This window comes from Drosophila teissieri, chromosome 3L (assembly GCF_016746235.2).
Source record: "Drosophila teissieri strain GT53w chromosome 3L, Prin_Dtei_1.1, whole genome shotgun sequence".
Taxonomy (NCBI): Eukaryota; Metazoa; Arthropoda; class Insecta; order Diptera; family Drosophilidae; genus Drosophila; species Drosophila teissieri.
Genome location: NC_053031.1, coordinates 16,930,840 through 16,952,109, shown reverse-complemented (window position 1 = coordinate 16,952,109; position 21,270 = coordinate 16,930,840). Strand labels below are relative to the sequence as shown.

Here is a 21,270-nt window from a genome sequence, read left to right as displayed (position 1 = left end):
ATCATTTCAAACTCCTTCCAAGAGTGCACAGATAAGCTTCCCTTGATAAAGATAACATAATATGCATTCCAATCTGCCGTCTTACTTAACGCACTAATCCGATTACCATATTTTCTTTTCAGCTCTTTTGAGGCGTCAATAAAATTCTATTTATCATGTATTCGTTCAATATATCTTCTGTTTAATTGCCAACTTTCTTATTAAATAAGTGTTTGTCTAGATACTTTGTTTATTAAGCCAAGTATCTTAATCCGAGTGAAATAAGAAAGAGCGCGAGCTAAGAGAAGACTCTTCACTGCAGTTCGAAGTTCGAACTTCGAATGCAACCGGTCTCTCTCAGCACCCACGTACTATTCGTAACGTTGGAAAAGCGGGGAATCCGAAATCCGATACTGAGTGCACTTTTCTTGGCTCGGCTCTTGCAGCTCGATCACTCATTGTCGTGATCTCGGAACGGAAGAACGTGCAAGTTTTCCGCAATTAATCGGTTCGGTGCAAAGAAACAATTGCAAGATGATGACATACGCGAACAGCAAGCCATTAATAATTGCAGTGAACGCGTTTATTGTTGCAGCCGTTGTTATATTGTTGTTAGTCTACCATTTTTCGAACCAAATTGAAGATCCTCGAAGTAACTAAGAAGTAAGTGAGTCCACCAAGAATCTGCCGTCTTTATGGCTGCAAAAGTTTGCGTTTGCTGCGTTGTTTCAGATACCTTATAGTACAATCTCAATGCACACGACAAATGCAACTTTTATACCTAATTCTCTGTTACAATAGACACGACAATTGATCAAGTTACAAGTAAAACGAATTGACGAGCGATCGTGTTCGTGATTTCCCAACCATCAGTGGTTTCTTTGTAACGAAACCGACGACAAGTGCACCAGTGCGCTACTTTGAATGATATCCGAATATTTATCTCACCAGCTGAAAAGCGAACTTTTTAATGTGTGGCATTGAACTTGAACTGATAGCATTTTTAATAGCATTGTTTAAATTCCTCTTGATCAAAGGCACATATTTTACAAAGTTCTTCACGTGCCGCTGTCCAGTTTTTATCGCAGTAGTGGGGCAAGTAGAAACTAAAAGTTTATTTAATCTATTTTTACTTCAATTCATTTACGAACTCAGCTTCAAATTAATTTGCAAACTATATTATAAAATCTAATATGCTGAATTAATGAGCTCCGCTCCCAAACCCTTTTCTTAAGTCATTCGGATAAAGAGCTGATGGACTTTTAATCGAATTTAAAGTGGCTGGAACTTAAGGAAAATGCTCGTTGAGTGTTTGATTGATGGAAAATATTTTGTTGTTGCCTGCAGTTTCAATCTGGAGTTCAATAGGTTGTCAGAATGGCATTCGCAGCCCGTCGATTGGTCCTTAATTTCGATGTGTCAGCGAAGTGGGTGGATGCAGGGAATGTCGGCGAGTGTTGGGCTTTTAAGCGATAATTAAAATGCATCAATTTATTGCCGTGCGCCGCGCGATGTGCGAACAATAATAGCCATTTAATAAATACTCTCAATCAATGCCTCCAATGCCCCTTCGCGCCCCTCCGCACACCATCCAAATAACGAGAAGAATTGCGGGCACAAAATATTTGCTTAATTAAAGTAATTATGGTTTCATATTTCATGCGGCGCGAACCTGTAGCTGTACTCCAGCAGTCCAAGGCTCGGTCTGGGCGGTAATTACGTTTTGTCATAAATTTAACATTTATTTTAAAATGTCATTAAGTGCTTAACGTCCCGTCCCCGTCTCAATTTCCCCCTCGCCCTCCGCTTCACTTTTCCCAGCACTGGAGTGCACACTTTCTTGATGGCTTGGCATCATTCAAGTGGCCAAGAGAAGGGAGCTTCCAACTCACAGATGCTGGCACTGTTGCGAATTTGGTTTTTAAAAAACAAGTCTCACTTCTTCAAATATGACATTATTACCACCTAATGCTCTTCTTGGTTTAACTAACTAATTTGTTTTCTTTCATTCCCTTGGAACAAAGGAAACAAAGGATGAAATGGATTTTAAAATAGTTTATTTATGTCCCAACTTCGCATCAAGTAACTGCTCCAATTAACTAACATTTTGTTGGCTTTCCCATATGATTGGCTATAACTAATGCCATTTATACAAATTGTGGGTTCTGTACAGCTAATAAAACTCATGTCCTGCCCATCACTGTTCGCTCTGGATTCGTGGACACAGGATGCGTGGATGCGTGGAGGCATGGATGCATGTCTGCAGATGAATGTGGCAATGTTGCAACAAAAGGAGCAGCGCAAAAAATGAGTGCAGGAGAAGTGGCACGAAATGTGACAAGAGAATCCAACACCAAAATGAATAATGTAAATACGCCAAGTGTACAAAGTTTTAATTGTTATCGTGTTTTGTTTGAGCGTTGCTCCCTCTCGCTCTCCCCCGGTGTGTGTGTGTGTGTGTTAGTGTGTTCGTGTGCTTGTATGCTCATGTGTGCGCTTGTGTGTGGCAGTGGCACTCACGCCTGCTGCCAAGACGCATCCATTTACGGCTGGCCAAGTTCTACGTTGCGCATACGACACATTGGTCTCGGGCTCGGATCTGCAGTTGGCTGAGTGGCCTGCGGCAGGAGGAAAGTTTTCATTTTGCATATGCGCCTCGAGGCCCTCTGTCATTTGACTACCCAAACTCGGATCGGGGGTTTTAATCCACGTTTTATTCCTGCACACATAAACTACTTTTTAAATCAAACTCTTGTGTCTGGAGGATTTTCCGGCGGATTGGGGAGAGCAGCACATTCGTCTGGCTTCATTTAAGTTCGTTTTTATTTTCCTATAATTTTACCACTTCGACTGCAGTTTCCTTCTTGGTAGTTGGCTCTTGGTACCAAGTGTAAGCAAATTGTAGTCCTTAAAATCCCTTATCTGGCCGGGATTTATTAGTTAGTTGCTATAAAATGGCTGCTCTTAATCACCAAACGGAATGGTGTAGTTTTTTCTCAAGTTGGATTTAATGAACGACTTAATTTCTTAATAAATCAAACTACCTCCAGGGACATAAACCTAATCTGGCTTGATTAAAGTTCACCTCATGTGCCTCTTAATGCATTCTGCACACTATTACCTACAAATTGCTGGCCATTTTGGCTGGCAATTTTTCGTCCTCTTGATAGCCTCAATTATTTAAAGTTTCCTCCAATTTGAAACGGTCTGCTTCGAGCATTTAAGGCATTTATGGCTATTAAAGTTTAAAAATGTTTCACTTGCAGTTGATTTGCATAAATATTTAAACTTGTTTTGCTTGCATATGCATTTTTGCCTCTGACTTTTGCCATGAAAATCCAGCATCCTGTGGCTTTTGCCGTATTTGTTTGGCACAAATTTTAAGTGATTTATGCTGGCCGCAATTGGGCTGCCCAATAAATATGGAGAAACGCACCGAGAGCCATGAAAAATGCAGGGAGCATCGTGCGCCGTACGCCGTGTTCGGGTATCTCCATTCGGCCATGCATATTTATTTGCCAACATTTACTTATGCTGCATTTGAGGCAAGTCGTTCTTGGTCGTTTTGGTCTTGGCCATGGCCAACTCAAAGGCGGCTCCAGACAAAGTTGCCAGCCATAGATTTGCCATAAGGACGCACATGAGCTATCAGTTTGCTGGCTGCCAAACAGCAACACCAACAGCAACACCAACAGCAATAGCAACCAGCACCAGACTTGAGAACACTTGAAAGTTCTCTGAATCGGCTTCGTCCGGCCTTCTGTTTACTCGAGCACTTATTTATTTGATAATAATTCCAGGGGTTTTCTTCCAAAGCAAACTATTTGCGTTGGCCATTCTGCCGAAGTCCGTAGTCTGATCCGTAGCCATATAACGAGGAACTGCACCGACACGAACCGAACCGAACCGAACATAACCGTAGCTGGGCGGCCAACTCTTTTGTCTAAATAAATAATCAAAATGTCATAACAAGTGGCGTTGCAAGCGGGGGCGTGGCGGTGGCGGTGGCGGGGCGGAGTGCATCTCCTCTGCTCGGTTCCGTTCTGGCCGGCATGTATCTGCAATGTTTATGCAAATGCCGTGCAGCCACTCCTTGAGATCCTTGAGGCCATGCCGTGCTCCTGATTACGGCTACGCACGCAGCCCGATCGACCCAGCTCCCCCAGGATGCATCAGTGCAATATAAATATTTTACATAGATTTTACATAGCTGATTGAAGTCCGTGTGCATATGCTAAGCCCGCCTCCCCCTCGCCGCCCTCGCTGCCCTCACATCCCGTAACTCATGCTGTGAAATTATCCGCTGCATGGCAATCATATCAAATCAAATTTAAAGTGCCCCTCGCCAGGCACAGTGGGCGCTTCGGTACTGGAGTGGTCCGTAGTGGCAGATCCTTAAAGCCGCCAGCCAGGATGGCTTTAATATTTGCTCAGTTTTGCCAATATTAGGCGCCCTTATGGTTTAGTTTAGTTTGCGGCCCTTAATTAAAATTGGTTTTGATGAGCCGTCTGCGTCGCATTACTTATTTATTTCCCAATACATTTTGCTACCAATATATTTGATGTACATTTTAAATTTGATTTCATATTCAGGCCTCGAATAAAAGCGTTTCTGTGCTCCTTTCAACTTTAACAGCCAAGAGCAATGCTTTATTACGCGGCTTCAACATGTTGATTCTCTATTCAAGTTAATAATAATATAAAAGTGATATACACAACTATCGTATTCGAATTTGGTTCCACTTGCGAATCCAACCCATAGTTCGCACTTTGGCGAAATGCGGAATAGCAGTATGCAAATATGGCTCAGCATTAGCATACAAAGGCGTAAGCCTAATTGAACCAGCTGTGATTGGCATGACCCCCAAGCCACCCGGGAAAGTGGGTGGTGTGGCTGGTGTGCGTGGTGCGGGTGGTGTGGGTTTGACCCACAATGCGGGCGGGGAATTAGCGGTGACGGTGGTGCAATTAATAGCTAATTTAGAGTCGATGTTAAAAAGGCAACATTATTTATGATTATTTGTTTATTGCTTGCGGGTCGTTCCTCTTTCCACCTGAACGAATTAACAACCCACCCACTTCACCGAGCACACACACCACTCACACCCACTCACACCCTCTCACACCCACTCACACCCACACATGCAAAGCAAAGCCGCTGGCAGCATTTAGCTGCAATAGACAGCCATTTTGCGGTGCTGCCTCGGCGATAAAGTAATAGCTGCTATTTAGGCTTACGACCCACACACACAAAGACAAACTCGGACTCACGGGGAAGCTACATGTGTTTTCGGAAAATTTCTCTGCTTCCGGCAGACACAAATACAGCCGCACAAGTAGACGCTGGGCTGCCTTTGTTGTTCCTTTCCGCGAAGCCAAAAGCAGGAGCTGAGCTCACGGCTGGCTGCGGATAGGAGCACGGCGAAAAATGTCCTTTCTATGCAGATAAACAACAATTTTTCAAAAATAATATCGATAAAGGCTTTAACTATGCTGAAAAGTTAGTTAGTAGTAAATATTTGTTAAAATAGTTATTTAAAAAAAATATTCAAAAGACAACTGGGAACGATATCATTATATTTCCACATACTATATAAGCAAGTTGTCAAATATGGTTCTTAAATAATTTGTTAAATAGTTTTGTGAATTTAACTAATATATTTTATGACTGTTTTCTATACAGTTTGCAATTACATTTTAGATTCGGTATGTTGGCCTTTGGTTTCCTTATTCCAGGATCTAAAGTATGCAGATGTATCTTGTTTCTCTCAAACGTTTGGGCTTTACATTGATAACTAGATTTGGTTTGAGTCTCAGTAAGCACACATATTTATCCCCAGTGTAGGGCACTGGAAAGGGCAGTGGTTGTTTCACTAGGCGGGCGGCGTGGCGAGGCGTCATTTAGTCTGCGGTTAGATGCGCGTACGTTTTCATGTTTTGTTCGCGATTCTTTTCTCTTTGGTCCCCGCTCTTAATGCTCTTGTTAAGTTTTTTCTGTTTTTTTTGTTTTTTCCTTTGGATTTTTGTTTTGTTACAGCCATGCGACTTTTTTCGCGCTGGCTTTCGGCTGTTGCGCTGCCGTGTTTTCCGCCATTCGCCGATGTTGCGGTTGCAGCACGTCTGAACGTGTTTATGGCGCGCATATCCGCAAATATGCAATCAGACCATAATCTACTTAATGTCTTTTTCGCCGGGAGGTGGGCCACCCACCCAGCGCCATCATCAAAAAAAATAAAAAGGAGAGGAGCAAAAAATGGGAAAAAGAATCCCACATTGTGAATGAAGTAATGCAGTTTGCCACATTTCGGCCAACCGGCACACACGTGCTGCGCGGATTTATGGCCAGAAGCAAAGGACACGGCACATTAACCGAAATTAGGCTGTCACTTTTTGGCCATTCGCGCATTAGCTGCCAAAAATGAAGTTAAAAGTGCGTGTTTTTTCCGCTTTTCATTTCAAGGCTTTTGTTGCCTACTTTTTGGCGCGCAGCGAGGCGTTCACTGCTTTGAAGTCCTTGGCTAGGATATGCGGTGTGTTTTTGAGAGCGCGTTAGCAGCCGCTGCAAAAATCGAAATGAAGCTCGTATAAGGATGGGAGTTTTAAATGGGTAACTGTGGGATTTGAATGGCAAGACATATGGTACAAAAACCCCACGATGAAGTATTATAATTGAAAAGAAAATGAAATAGAAAGTTTACAATTTACTACTTTGTTTAACTTAAATAAAAATGTGTATATTTAATTGAAGATTTCGATACAAACTCTAAAAAACAAATGTTATTTGAATGAAAGGAAAAAATTAATATGGTGAGTTTCAACACAGTTGAGATTTCCAAAAATAGACATATTTTTAAAGCTTCTACTCGTAGATCTGTTGAATGGTATGAAACAGCTAGAATAAAGCCTTACAACCCTATAAAGTTTATATATTCTTGATCAGGATTACTAGCCGAGTGGATCTGCCCATATACGTCTGTCCGTTTGAATGTCAATACGTTTGTCCGTCCGTTTGTCCGTCCGTTTGTCCGTCCGTTTGTCCGTCCGTTTGTCTGTCCGTCCGTCTGTCCATGAGGAGAAAACTGGTATTGTGCAGATTCCAGTTTCTATCGATTGCAACAAATTCAAGCACTTCTGTTCTAACGCTCTCTCTCTTTTGTTAAAATCTCTAATGACTGTGGAAACTAGTCCACTTCATAACCTCAAAAAATGTAATTTAGTTAGACATCGTCCCTTTTATTTCGTAACTGTCCTTTTTCTTTTTCGTATCCAAGATGCATTCCAAGAATCCCTTATCCCCACACCATCGACAACACTTTTCTTTCACTGCTATCCTACTTTGACTTAAATTTACACAACCTTTTAGCTAATTTTAAAGAAAAGTAGACGCACAAAGGGCCGAAGGACACAAAAATCGTTGAAAACAAAAAGACGCTTGCAAAATATTTTGCAGTAGACAACATTAGATATTGTTTTGAGCTGTGCAGACATGGGCTGGCATTTTAGTTTAGTCCCTGTTCCTGGTTGGAGTTTTGTTTCTAGTTCTGGTCTGGTTCTGCAACTGCTTCTGCTTCTGCTTCTGTTGCTGTTCCTGCTGCTGTTTCTTTTGCCATTATTGTTATTGGGGGTTGGGGACGGCTGACAGTCTCCGACTGGCCTGTTATTGTTGGCTCGGAGCACAATGCGGCCATAAAAAGCTGGCAAGCCAAACAATTGAAACAATAAAACGGCTTTAAGAAGGAGTCCTCGGAGCTCCGGCTGGCAGAGTAGATAAAGGCAATTAGTGGTCGACTGCAGTTTACTCAAAGTTTCAATCGGTACCGAGTCAGCTAGCTGCTTGGGAACAGGATCTCCTCCAACTTGGCGTTGAAAAGAGCCTTCACCGTCGCGTCGGTGGTGTCGATGATCAGCTTGTAGTAGCCCGATCGCCGAAGAAGTCGTTCTTCGTCTTCGGCCACCCCGTAGATTTCCTCGATGGGCATCAGGATCTCGCTCTCGTTGGGCAGGATTAGCTTGCGGGCATCCTTGCGGAACACGGCCACCGCCTTGACCATGTTCGTGTGTGCCCTGACATAGTGCTGGAAGGTGAGGCTCTTCCGCTTCGCTGAGATCTTCGACTGTATGCGATCGAGGCGGGCAATCAGGCGCAGCAGGATGAACCGGGCATACCGATCCTTAATCTCCAGCAGGGACATCTCGCCGCCATTGTCGAGGGCCGGGCGCAGATAGACACTCAGGATGACGAACACAAACACGGCGTTGATCGCGAAGATCAACACCAGTATGGCCAGCTGAAAGCAGTCGATGTCCTGCGAGAAGGCCTCCGCCAATCGCTTCCAGTACATCAGGTCGTAGTGGTGCACGCTCCACTGGTAGTGCAAGTAGGCTGTTACTGCCACGCCCAGTCCGCTATAGAGCGCTATGTAGGGGTAGTTCACGTGGAAGAAGTCGTTAAGCTGCACTCTCAGCTTCTGCCACAGCTCCATTCTGTGTCCCGTGTCCTTTGCTATTTTCTCCGGTGTAGGGTCCTGGCTGGAAGCGGATGAATCCGACTGGGTTTGAATTTTCGTTTCGGTTAATTTTGGTGCTTATGTTCCGAAAGGTTGAACCATACAATTAGTCTACTTAGTTCGGGGTAATGCAAATCCAAAGGCGATTTTTACCAGCCTTTTATGGGGCTTTACGCTGTTGTTAGATCGCATTGAGGTTTTCTACTAGACTGCGAAGTTCTTTATATTTTATAAATTAAGAATTGGATATACAACAAAGTTGTTCAACTAAAACTTTACCCGTCTGAGCTCAAAATACTTAATACTTACTTATTATTATTTGTTATTATTAATATTTTATTATTATTTTTTGTAATATTGACGCAATCCGTTAAGCTTTTAATAATTCACTTTTCCAATTCAACTATAAATTCTACAGTATTAATATATATTATATAAATGGCTCTGGTTTTGATTAGCTTTTAAAATAGGTTGAAATTGAGTTTCACTCAATAGTATAAGAGTGTGTTTCACCCTGCAACCAAATGCTGTGGATGCCAAACAAGTTGCGGGTTCGACGAGGCAGGGTCGAACTTGTTTGGGCTGAAGGGATTGAGCTTTATTGGTGGTGTCTGCAAAGGTTTGAGCAGATTTGACATCACTCATGTGGCATAGGTCTGGTCCCCTGGAACACGCAACCACTTTCAGTGGCCACAACTCGGATGGAACCGCCCAGGACTGCAACTCGAACTGCTTTTGTGTCTTTGGGCTGCATTGTATTCTACTTTTTTCCGAGCTGCAGGCAACTAAAACACGTAAAATAACCAGGTCCTGTTGGGCGACAACATTTCGCTATCTGGACTAACTTTTGCCAGTACCCCGCTCCTCCCGCCCCTCCCGCCCCTTCCCTTCTGCTATCAACCCCGAACGATTTGAGACGTTGATAAGGCAAGCGAAAAAGTATAGCATACTTCTGAGCGCAATGCAATTTTCCGTTTTCATGTTCTTGGCTCTACTTTTTCTACGTTTTGTGCTGTTCTTTCCCTTTTTGGGGTTCGTTCTTTGTGCTGTGCACTTATTATTGTCTCTTTCGGTTGACTTTTTGCGCCGAGGCCAAAGTGCATGCAAAACTGCATTTTGTAGACAAGCCGAAAACCGAAAACTGCCAGCCAAAACGGAAATATTCAAAAATGCTTCGCGGAGTGGGTGGCAGTGGGAGGTGAAGTTCGGTGGGTGGGGACGGCCTATCTGCCAGCTCTCTGCCTCTTCCTCCTCCTCGGCGCTTGTGTGTGTGTGTGTGAGTGTGTGTCTGCGCGCTAATAAAAACGTAAAATTTAATGGTTACGGAAGGCACTAAAAAACAGGCTCACCGACAGCACCCAAGTAGTTGTTGCTGCTTCTGCCGGCGTGCACTTGCGAAAATCAGGGGTTACCTTATTAAAACAATTAACATTCGACTGCGAGATATATTTATGGTTAAGGTGTGCAAATATTTCTTGTTATTTAAATATAGGTACATAAAAGTACCTTACAACTACAATTTATAAGTAAAACGTAAATGAAAGGCGAGAAAAAATAGCATTCAATTTGTTATAAATATTATATTTTAACAAAAGCTAAAATATGAATCAAGAAATATAATAATATAAATATCTTACATTATTTTTTTTTGTTGTTCTCGAGATGGTCTCTTTAAAAGCCTTTTATATACATATATTTAAAGGGTCTGAAGACCGGAAAAAACTTTTTAATTTTCTTCAATACGCTTCACTCAACAAAAGCTCTTTCCGCTTTTTCTGAGTGCATCTGCAGTTGCCGCTGCACTCGTAGTGGTGCAGCAGTGGTCTTCGGCTGTGTGAGTAGTGGCGCTGGCGACAACCAAGCAACGAACCACAACCGCACCAAGGAGCGCGGGGAAAACCATTCGATGGGCAAAACTGTAACTACGCCAACCGCCGCCGTCCTTGCCGTTCTGCCACCCCCTTCGCCAGCCCCCTTTGCCAGCCCCCTTCGCCAGCCCCCTTTCGACCGCCACCGACGCAGTGGAGCGCCCATCCGTGCACGTCAAACGCAGACAACTTGAAAAATGTAGAGACAGCGCCGCAGTATAGTTGAAACACGCCAAAAAATATGCAAAAGTAAAATAAAACAGGCGCAGACACAGCGACAGACAAACGCATTTGGGCCCGTCGAAAAGCAGGCCCAAACCAGCAACTTCCAGCCACCAGCCACCCACCAGCCACCAACTACCAGCCACCAACAAGCAACTACCAACATCCAACGTTCGACAGTCGAGGGTCGAGGTTCGACATTTGCCGTTAAGGGTTTTTCGTTGTTGCTGTTTACACTCGATCTCCGCCAGAAAGGGATAAGCCGGGGTATGAATGGCTATTGGCCAAGCTCTTTCTCTTTTTATTGTAATAATATATATATTGTACAATATGCAGAAAAGAGTTTGACACGTATTCAATTACTTTCTTTTTAAGAAATAGAGAGAGCAATAAGAAAAGGAGCCTCAACAACAAATAAGTAACTTGCCTCAAATATGAGACTTTTATTTTCATAACGAACAAGTCTTGGTTATGAGCAACATTTATTAAAATAAATTAACAAAAATTGCGTCGTTGTATTGCTTATCTAGTCAGGGAAATACCCCGCACATTACGTATTTTTTAGCCAGTATTCAAAATTTGACGCTGCTCCTTGATGTTTTTACTAGTGCTGCCATTTTGACTTGTGTCCAAATTTTATTCAAAATTTGAAACAATCTGCTTATCTCTTCTCAGTAACGAAATAGGCCCACTTGTTTGATATAAGTTCCATTTGTGTTGAGATAAGTTGGGCAAGCTTAAGGGCTAGCTTAAAGTACTTAAAATACAAGTGGATATTATAGAGGTAGCCACAGTGAGAAATGTTATTAAACTTTTATTTTCGTCCTTTTCCTGTCAAATCTCTTCAGAGCTGAATGCTGCCTGTTGGCATCACTAGTTTCTGGCAACTTGCATTTTGTTTTGTTATTTGGCAGCGCATTGCACAATATTTTGCAGCAGGCAGTTTTTAGCCACTTTTTTTGGCCTCAGGACCTCTTCCCCCCTGGACGTTTGTCCACTTGACAGTGGGCACTGGGAAAAGGGAAAGAGGGGAAAAGGGGGAAATGGGGAAAAGGAGCAGTAGCATTTTCAGCCGGAGTTGAAAAGTCAGTTGTCGGCGGGATCGAAAGTTATGTGGCCGGCTGTTCGATTCGCACAGAGGTGTGCGTGCGGCAAAAACGACTCTGGACTCTAAAAAGCTAACTGAATGGACAGCAATTTGCGCGGCTAAACGAGTCCACAAAGGCTTCGCAGTCCTGCGTCCTTAGGCCCCCCTCTCCCCCCCAATCGAATGGCTGGGGCGCCTGCTACTGTAATTAGGTTTGTCGCTGACCAGACTCACATGCATGTGCATGGAATCCAATCGAATCGAATCGCATCGAAACGAAACGTAACGTAACGAATCGAGTCAAAGTCACCGCGCCACTCGCCCAAAGTATGCTGTAAATAATTCACAATTGTGCGACGCATTCGAATTTCGCACTCGCACACTCACACACCCGCACACTCGCACACTCGCGAATACTCGGTGGCGGAAATGTTTGCCTTGTTTACAGCGCAGTGCATAAATTTGCAATTGCATGCGCACAGATACTGATGCAATGGTGCGTGCATTTCCGCTTGCTGTGTGGGTGCGTGTGTGAAAGGGGGCTTTTCCGGTCCGAAGGGGCGGAAGGGGGGGTGGAAGAGGGGCGACCGTCAAATTAGGCCTACTCCCGGACTCTGGCGAAAAAGTTGAACAGCAAATTTTCGTAGCTAACAGCATTTTCAAGTTTTATCGTTACGTGCGAGCTGGCGTCCACTGGATTGGGGTTGCATATACGCTTGGGTTTGCTCCTCGGTGTCCTTGGCACAGGCATTGTATTATGTTGCGTCCCTCCAGCCAGAGGCGTGCGCATACACTGCGAGAAAAGTCCATTAGAGTCCACCCAGAGATCATTATGGCGATTTCCCCAAACACAACAAATAGAGTTCGTACTACGTGGCAGAAGCAAACTCATCAATTTAAAACTCTTTTATTTAGGCTACTTAAAATGCCAAATGATGCGCATTTTCGCTGAGTGCAGCTGCGAACGCGAGCATGGACGTCGCCTAGCCTTGTCTATTTAGCCGCCTGCATACAAAATGCACATAAATTGTCATGTTCGGGGAGCAGAAGAGACACTCTGCGGAGGGCGGGGCAGGGGGATTTAGGGATAAGGAGGGGCTGTTGGGGCCAGAGGCTCCATGGCTCCATGGCCATGTGCCGAGCATATTTATATTGATTTTCGCGCCTGGGATTGGCATTTGGGGGCCGTGCGTCGGCCGCCAGCCGCCAGCCGCCAGCTTGTTGTTATGTACTTTGCCTTTTCAATTTCGGCTCGTTTTCCTCGTTTGCTCGCCCCATTCACTTTTTTTATTGTGTTTTGTGGGTGCACAATAAATTGAGCCGAAATTGCATCAGCGAAATTAACAGTTTCATGTACGTTAATAGACTTTTGCAGCGGTCCTGGGACCCCGACATTGCCCACATCCCTGCGGATTGGGGTGGTCTGCATTTGGCAGGGGTTTTGGCCAGTCGGTCGCAGTGAGCTCATTATGTTGGGGCTTTTTAATTATGGCCAAAAGAGCGTTTGCAGTCGCTTAAAATGAAATTTTCTGCTTTTCAGCGGCAGTGCGTTAACTTAGCTGTGGCTTAAATAAATCTGTTCGTGCATATTTTCGCCATTGTAAACCATAGTCTGGGCTTTAAACTTAAATGTTTAATTAACTTATTAATTATTTAACTAATAGGTTTCTAGAGCAGATAAATCGAGAGTCGACACAATTTGAAAGCTTGTTTGACGGCACATAGTCAAACTTAAATGCAGAAAATATAGTTTTATTAAAAGGAGAGAGTTCTTTCTCAAAAGTTATTCGTTTTTTGTTGAAGCTAACATTTATAAGTAGTTTATGCCCTGCCAAAAAGCAAAATCTTATATATTAACGTGGTCCTGGACTCCTTGCAATATGGTAATTTCTACCTTGACTTTCCTCGCACGCAAAGTGCGTTTTCATATTGAATTCAAAGCAGGAGAACAAAGCACAAATGGAACTATAAATCATTCGGCACTCATAAAGCTAGAAGTCCACACACAATGTGCATTATTATGCTCGCTGCAGTTTGGCTCATTAGGTCGCCGTTCATGCCATTTGGAATGTTTGGACCCAAACCCAAACCGAAACTCGAACCCGAATCCGGACTTGGAGCCGGATCCTGGCCAGGACTTACGCCCTGCGATCCAATTCTCTAGCATCCGCTAGTGCAAAATTTTGCATGGGTAATTAATCTGGAGGGATCCCTGGGATGCCGTAGCTCCTGGCCATTAAAAGTACGCAGCTCGGCAATTTCTGAAATTTTAATATGGCAAACGAACTAACAATAAGCAAACCACTTAGTTACTTCTCACAGCCATGGCTAATTTGCTTTGTTCAGCTGCTCCTTTGCAGCTGGAAAATGGAAATGAAGTTGCTCTTCGCAGCCGGGTAGATGCAAGTTTTGGTAGCCACTTGAAATATGCAAAATTTGTAATAACCCGAAGAGGGAAGTTGCAGGAGATTGAGATTGTGGGCTGACGAGCGAGGACATCAGGGGAGCGGAAAGGACGAAACCAGGCAGCCAACGCACGCAATCGGCAACGTGTCGCATTTGTAGTTAGACATAATTGTTAATTACCCGAAACCATTACCACATTAAAGGCCATAAAATGCAACACTAATTGCTTTATGCCACCTCTACGAGGCAGGGCAGTGCACTGCGCGGAATGGGGCGTCTTTCAAGAGTTGATTACTTTCCAGAATAAAGAGGAAAACATTGGAACAAAACTACATTTCTGTGTAATAGAAGCCATTGAATAACAGTTTCATATTCTTCAACATGAATAAAACAGCTTATGATTCAAACTCATTAAATAGCAATATTGACCAGTAAGATTTATATTTAATTATGCACACTTTCCCAGCACTTACCCATACTTTCGCCCAGTGCACTTGGCTCGAACATTTCTATTTGATTATGCAGCAGTGCTCTCCTTTGTTATGGTTCTGGTCGGGCCACGAGTTGGTGTGTGCCGTAACGTAATATGGAGCAGAAACAATAGTTTTGGCCTCATCATCATCCAACGGATCCAGCTCCTTTTCCAGCTCCATTCCCCCGATCTTCCGATCCCCCAATCCCCCAATTCCCCCCATTCCCCGGATCCCCCGAGCTCATGCTCATGCCATGCCAAGCAAACATTGCCGTTCGGCGGCAGTCATCGTCACCAGAGCTGCACATGCCATATGATTAATATTTCAAAATTACACTGACATGCAAAGTGTCAACTCATTTTGAGAGACGCCGCCGGCAGCACTTGGCACCCTGGCACCCAGGCACCCAGGCACTTTGGCACTCGGGAGTTTGGAATACGGACAACGGACTACAGACTGCGGACTGCGGACTACGGACTGTGGACTACGGAGTGCGGATTCCGGACTACTGCCACGCCCACCTTTCCACACATTTAGAGCACAAAGCGCTGACAGTGTGCGAGCAGGCGGGAAAGGTGGGGAAAACGTTTTGTTACAATTCACTCACAGGTGGTGGCCCAGAGAGAGAAAAAAGTAGGCGTGTGAAATCGTGGACTAAGTGAAATATTTATTAGCCCCGGCACATCGCAAGTCACGCGTTCGGGGCACGCGATTAAAATGGAATTACCACGAGGAGAGCAGCTACGTGAAAGGTTATGCGAGTGGGAGTGGCATGTAATTTAATCGAATTTATAAGCACCTACGTCTTGATAAACACAATCCCAATCATAATCATAACCACACTCCCAATCCCAATCCCATTTACCCATGCGCAGCAACCGGTTTCCACGGAAAGTCATAGAAACAATCGAGGATTTCGCTGGGAGTGGGAGTGAGCATACTGAAGGAGCAAGGACGAAGGATGCAGCTGGAGCAGCTACATCAATGCCAGGCGTTAATCGATTGTGCTTGCCGACTTACATAATTGCATTTTTCCCATCTCAGCAGTCGTGAATCGCAACAAAAGCAGATCGAACCATAATCGAATCAGCAATAGTTTCAGGCGGTGGAAGTTGTTCTACACTCTTACTGATAAAAGAATTAAGTGTTATTACCTAAGCGAAAAGAATAGATATGCAGAATAGTGATTTGAAAAATTCTACAGAAAAAGTCTAATAATGTTAAGAGACAAATGACCATTGAAAAGTATTTGTTTTTTGTTAAGGTTTTCATTTTATTTTTAAAGGAACAACAAATAACTAGAGAGATAAGAAGAGCGAGCTTGGATTGGATATAGAAAAATAAATACTTTTCACAGTATTAAAACTTAAACAAGAGAACCAACAGGTAGAAAGAAGTAAGCAATACAAATATTACTTGGATGGTTCTCGGAAATCCCAATAGCTTTTAATATGAAATACATAATTTTCCCTTTTATGCATCCGTTTAAACCACTCAAAGGCTGTAAAGAAGTACACATAGATACCCGAGCAATCAATCATCGTGCGTAAAAGTGGTAAATTAATTTACAGCATTTCAACCGCAATCACAACGTTAATGTGGCATGTGCATCGATTATTCCGATATGCCTATCCTGGGCAGTCGAGTCGTCCTTATGGCAACCGAACAACCGAAGGAGTGGCAACCGCAGCCAGGAGAAAATGGCCAGCAGAGCAGCTGAAGCGTTTTTAATTGATTTCTCCTCTCAAGTTTCGCCACACTCACATTTATCAGCGCTCCGTTTGCGGCTTGTCCTGCGTATCTGATCGGAATTGATGCCACTGATTTATATAATCTTGCCCAAATAATCTCATCCAGTAGTTGGCATAAGCTGGCTCGCAATTAACACGACTCAACGCGCACACACAAAACGCCAAAATGGCAAAGGCGGAATGCTAAACGGCAAATGGTAGATGGTAAATGCTAAATGGCAAACAGCACAATGTATCCCGATCCCGATCCCAATCCCAATCCCAGACCGAATCCTTTCGGGTCTGAAATATTGGCCTAGCGATTTGACATATTGCCAACAAAGGAACTCATTATCTGTGCATTAAAATGGGACACGACCCGCTTTGGTTCTGTTGTGTTTGCCTTTTCAGTTCGCTCGGCATGCCCCATTCCACGGTGTGTGTGCCACGCTTATAAAACACATTTATCATAACTAATCCTTTGGGTTTTCGGCTGCCATGCCTCCGGATCCGGACTCGTATCCGCCCACACCGATCCACCGACCCAACGCCCCACCGACCCACCGCCACCACTGCTCTGTCAGCGATAACACTTTGAATAATAAATAAATACAAACAAGGACATTTTGGCAAAGGCAACTGCCAGACGGCCAGACAACGCCGGCCGATTTTTAATGCAAACGATTATCATGTAAGGCAATATAAAAATAAATTGCAGCCGCCAACGAAAAGGAAAAAATCAGGAGCAGCGACAGGACATGGGAAGTCGAGGGGATGCTGGCCACATGGGTGTCCTTCGAGTATACACAGAGGAAAAAAGTTATAGCCGAGTTGTCTTCAAAATGACTTCATTTTGTGAACGATTACGTTGGTTAAACCAAATATATGGAACTATAGTGACTATTTTATAGAAATTGTTCTATTGAAAAAAGGGGCATTTGCATAAGGTTCGTAAAGCAACAGAAACTAGCTTAGAAATAAATATTACATATTGAAATTTATAACCAGTTTAGCAAATATATTATACATGCATCTATTAACACCATTAATTATAGCTTAAAATCGCTTTTTAATCAGTTCAAAATCTGATTTATCTATGCCACAGCCAGGAGACATGCAGCCACAAAGGACATGAAAATTAATGCCTTCTTGTGCTGCGATTTTCTCTCCGTACACCTCCTGTTCCTGATAGGCATCTGAGGCGATTCTAGGCCCAACTTGCTGGCAAGGACCCAGTTCGCCGCTAATAACGCACAGCAACGGAGACACTTTAGCACCGAGAACGGAGGACAATCGAGAGACTCCCCTGCTGGCGAGTCCAACTCCGGCGGTCTCATCAGTTCCAGCTCCATGTGCCATATCCTGTACAGCCTGAGCCCCAGATCCTGCTGTTGCTGTTGCCTTTTGGCAGCATTTAAATAAATTTCGCACGTACATATAGACCAGCGGTTAGTGTTTGCTGGGAGCGGGAATGGATGGCCGGAACACACACAGAAGGCTCGATGCTGGCTGTTGCTGTTGGCGACAGCACTTGGCTGCGACTACCCTGGTAGCCATTAAAGCCAATTGCCCACAAAATCATGCCCGATATCATAATTGCTCTTCGTGGTTTGCATACCCTGTAATCCGGCAGCCGTGCAGGAGCCCTTTCAATTAGAGTAGGTCTTGCTAGTTCTAAAGATTTGGAATTTGTTGTTCACTGGTTACTTAAAAAATGTGATATGTTCATGTTATCAAGGCAAATATACATTTTAGGGATACAAGTCAATAATTATTAATTAAGTTATATAGCACTTGAGATGAGACTTTTGACTTTCTAGGTTTTGTAAAGAAATGTAACTGCTTGTTTCGTAAACTATAAACATAGCTTGAACACCTTAAGGAGCAAAGGGTATCTGCACTTCGCCTACTTCCCGAAGTGCGGCAATCGATGTTCGGCATCGTTTAGTTAGCGCCAGCGGGCAGTGCAATGGTTAAGCGAGTTTGGACGAGCGGAGCCCGAGCTCTTGGCTCATATAAAATATTGTTTATACAGTCCGATGGAAACGATGAAACGATGGAACGATGGAAGCTGGCGGTGAATGAGGGGAGTAATCGCAGATGCGATAAATTTAAACACTTGTTGTAGTTGCTGCTGCAGAATTTATTAGAAGCACTTTGTGGTTCTGCTGGCTTTTTGCATGCGTAGCCCATGGTCCTATTAACGTCTCATGGCCAGTTGCAGTTTTATTAAATTTGCGACACTGAGCCATCTATGCACATCCCACCAACAAAAAACATCCGATATATGCATCTGCATGCACCATGCCATGTTGCCAAGGCTCAGAAGTTCAGAGTGCAGGCGGAATACCCATTTCGTTTGTTTTGGCCACTTGAATTTGCGCCAAGTTAATTAACACTAACGGCTCGGCCCAAAAGAACTGCCAAACTAAACAAGTACGAGTGTACATAGCTGCTCCGCGCGGAATCCTCGAATGCTAATGAAACGTTCGCTGCATAAATTTAATTGTTTATCGGCCCTCTGAGCTGGCTGAAGGCCAGGACCCGCCAAATGCCTTTTGGCCAGCATCATGTGGGGAAAAGGGACGAGTTGGAGTTGGAGTCGGAGTCGGAGAAATAGCCGGAAACTGAAGTTCCGGAGTGGAGGCGGGCATATGGCGCACGGGGTGTTTGGCAAGTCATTGGCAGTGCCGATGCCACGATGATGACTTTTAAACTTTCTATTAAACTATAGCAGCGATGATAGATGAATAATAAAAGCGCCAAATACATAATAAAAAAGTTTAGCGTCATTGGCGACAGGCGGTTTGGATTTTCCTGCCAGTTCGAGGCCCATCAGCGGCTCCTTTCGCTTCAAATCAGCCAGCCATATTTGTTCATACACTGAAAAAAACCGTACCACTTTTCTTGTGGTGTATGTGCCAAGGAAAAGATGGAAGCAATCATAAAACTTACTCGTAACACCTAAATATTATATTTTCAAGCATATGTCTGTTGTAATGTATATTAAATATTATAATTCTTTTCTATATTAAAATATGGGTGAACAAGCTTTTAAGCAAAAAGACAGTATTTAATAAAATGCCATAAGGATTTCGATTCTAATATATAGGTATATACAAAAATATATTTATTAATAAAATATATTTCATATTTTTAATTGCAGTGCAGTGGGACAAATCGGTGTATGTGTTCGTCCTGCAGACGAAGACTGATGCTGCTGCATTTGCGGTGAGAGTGCGTGCCTCGCATAAGTTGGAAACGTTAACCGGCAGCAGGACCAAGGACCAAGGACGAAGGACGAGCTGGGAACAGGGAACAGGGAGGAGCTGGAAGTGAGTCTGGCAGGCAAACTATGGCATAGCGGATCGAACAGATTGATGAGTTGTTGAAAAATGGCAAACTTAAACAACAATTCCACTCCGCAGAATGGGGAGCATGGGAATGACTAACGATGAGCAGAGAGTGCGGCCTTTGTGCGAAATTTCACATTTGGTTAGCACACGCAGCTTTGGAAAAGGGGAGAACAACAGGATGGATTTGCGAGCACACAAGGACGAACATTTACATACAGCCTACATCCTACCATAAGTTGATAAATAATAATACTTTCAAATTGTGTAGGAAATGAGGTACTACACTTGGAATATGCACTCAAGCAATCAATTTCAGCAAGGAGAACTGCATGTGATCTTCATTACATTTGAAGCTGAATAAAAGAACTTAATTCGTTTTGTATGAATCAGATGCTATGTATGGGGTATATTCTATAGGCTCTCTGCGAGTTAAACTATTTCCAACCCAGTTGGCCTTTCGTCAACTTCCAGATCTTTGTGTCGGGGAAAGCTGTGCTCTGAAAAGGCTGTATTTTATTTATTTCGAGTAGCTGCATTGGAAACCATGAGTCTGGACTACACAAACTGGGTGCTGAACCGCCTGGCGGACTTCTACCACTCGATCTACTTCTACGTGTCGCTGTTCTCGCTGAGCTACTGCCTCGTGTTGTACCAGGTGCGGAAGAGGATCTACCAGATGGACTTGACCTGGGAGAGGATGTCGCTGGTCTACAGCTGCAGCGGGGCACTGATCCTGATGCTGACCCTGATCATCTACTACGCCTGGGTGGCCATTGGACTGATTTGGCGGCAATATTGCGTACATAATCGTGCCTCGAATCGCACTCGATACCTCTTCCACCTGTACAGAAGGCAGCAGGTCGGGGAGCTGAAGTAGTGATCTGATTAATCCCCGAATTGCTCTCAATAAATTAATCAGTGTGGCACTAAATGGGCGCTGGTAGCAGCGGAAGCACGGCCATATGCAAATCGTTTAATCAAAATGTAAATGCAAATGCGAAAAATTAAAATGTTCTCTCGTCAGAAGTCGCGCAAACAGACATTTTGTAAATATTATTATTACATCCTCATTTTTGCTGCTTTTTTCGAACTTTTTGTATCTTTTTGGTTGCGTTTTGCGTGTGTGTCCATTTATTTATATTTTGTGGGGTCGTTTATGATTTTTTGGCTCCCTTTTTACTGCTGCACGGCGATAAATTTGCATTTAAATCACCGCCACCCCCGAACCAATTGGTTTTCTGTGAGCTGTCCTGGTTTTTCGCTTTTTCGGGGTTTGTTCGCCGGCGAGACAATGGAACCCAGTACCTCATGTATATACATACATATGTATGTCGTATATGTACATGTATAACCGGGCATTATTAACCACAAAGTGTCACATGATTTTATTTCGTTTCGTTTCGCTTCGTTCCGCTAGACGTGCATTCTACCTGCAGCTTGTGCAGCTTTTTGTGCCCATTATTTTTGGGCTGACTTCTGTCCGATGTTAAACGCTGATAAGCTCCAAAGGACATTTTCCAACATAAAATAGCCGTAAGTAGCACTTGTCTGCCGAGTGGCAGGGAGTCAGGGCAGTGCTTGGACTCCAGGACTCGGTGACTCCAGGACTCGGTGACTACAGGACTCGAAGACTCCAGGACTT

General features: G+C 43.7%; 3 protein-coding genes across 3 annotated transcripts; 2 read left to right on the top strand and 1 right to left on the bottom strand.

Annotated features, from left to right (window-relative positions):
- The first annotated feature begins 448 nt into the window (after positions 1–448).
- On the top strand, positions 449–19,926 carry LOC122616998. Its single transcript, XM_043792628.1, has 3 exons — positions 449–642; positions 19,439–19,607; positions 19,701–19,926. Coding segments are annotated over exons 1-3 (333 nt in total). The 5' UTR covers positions 449–641; the 3' UTR covers positions 19,864–19,926.
- Positions 7,219–8,599, bottom strand: LOC122616997. The gene is made up of 2 exons (XM_043792626.1): positions 7,798–8,599; positions 7,219–7,734 (listed from the first exon to the last, which is right to left on the bottom strand). Exon 1 carries the CDS (start codon positions 8,460–8,462, stop codon positions 7,806–7,808), a length of 657 nt encoding a protein of 218 aa, XP_043648561.1. The 5' UTR covers positions 8,463–8,599; the 3' UTR covers positions 7,219–7,734; positions 7,798–7,805.
- A 152-nt stretch (positions 19,927–20,078) lies between the features above and the next one.
- LOC122617727 lies at positions 20,079–20,668 on the top strand. Its single transcript, XM_043793697.1, has one exon. It carries the CDS (start codon positions 20,173–20,175, stop codon positions 20,503–20,505), a length of 333 nt encoding a protein of 110 aa, XP_043649632.1. The 5' UTR covers positions 20,079–20,172; the 3' UTR covers positions 20,506–20,668.
- Positions 20,669–21,270: the final 602 nt, after the last annotated feature.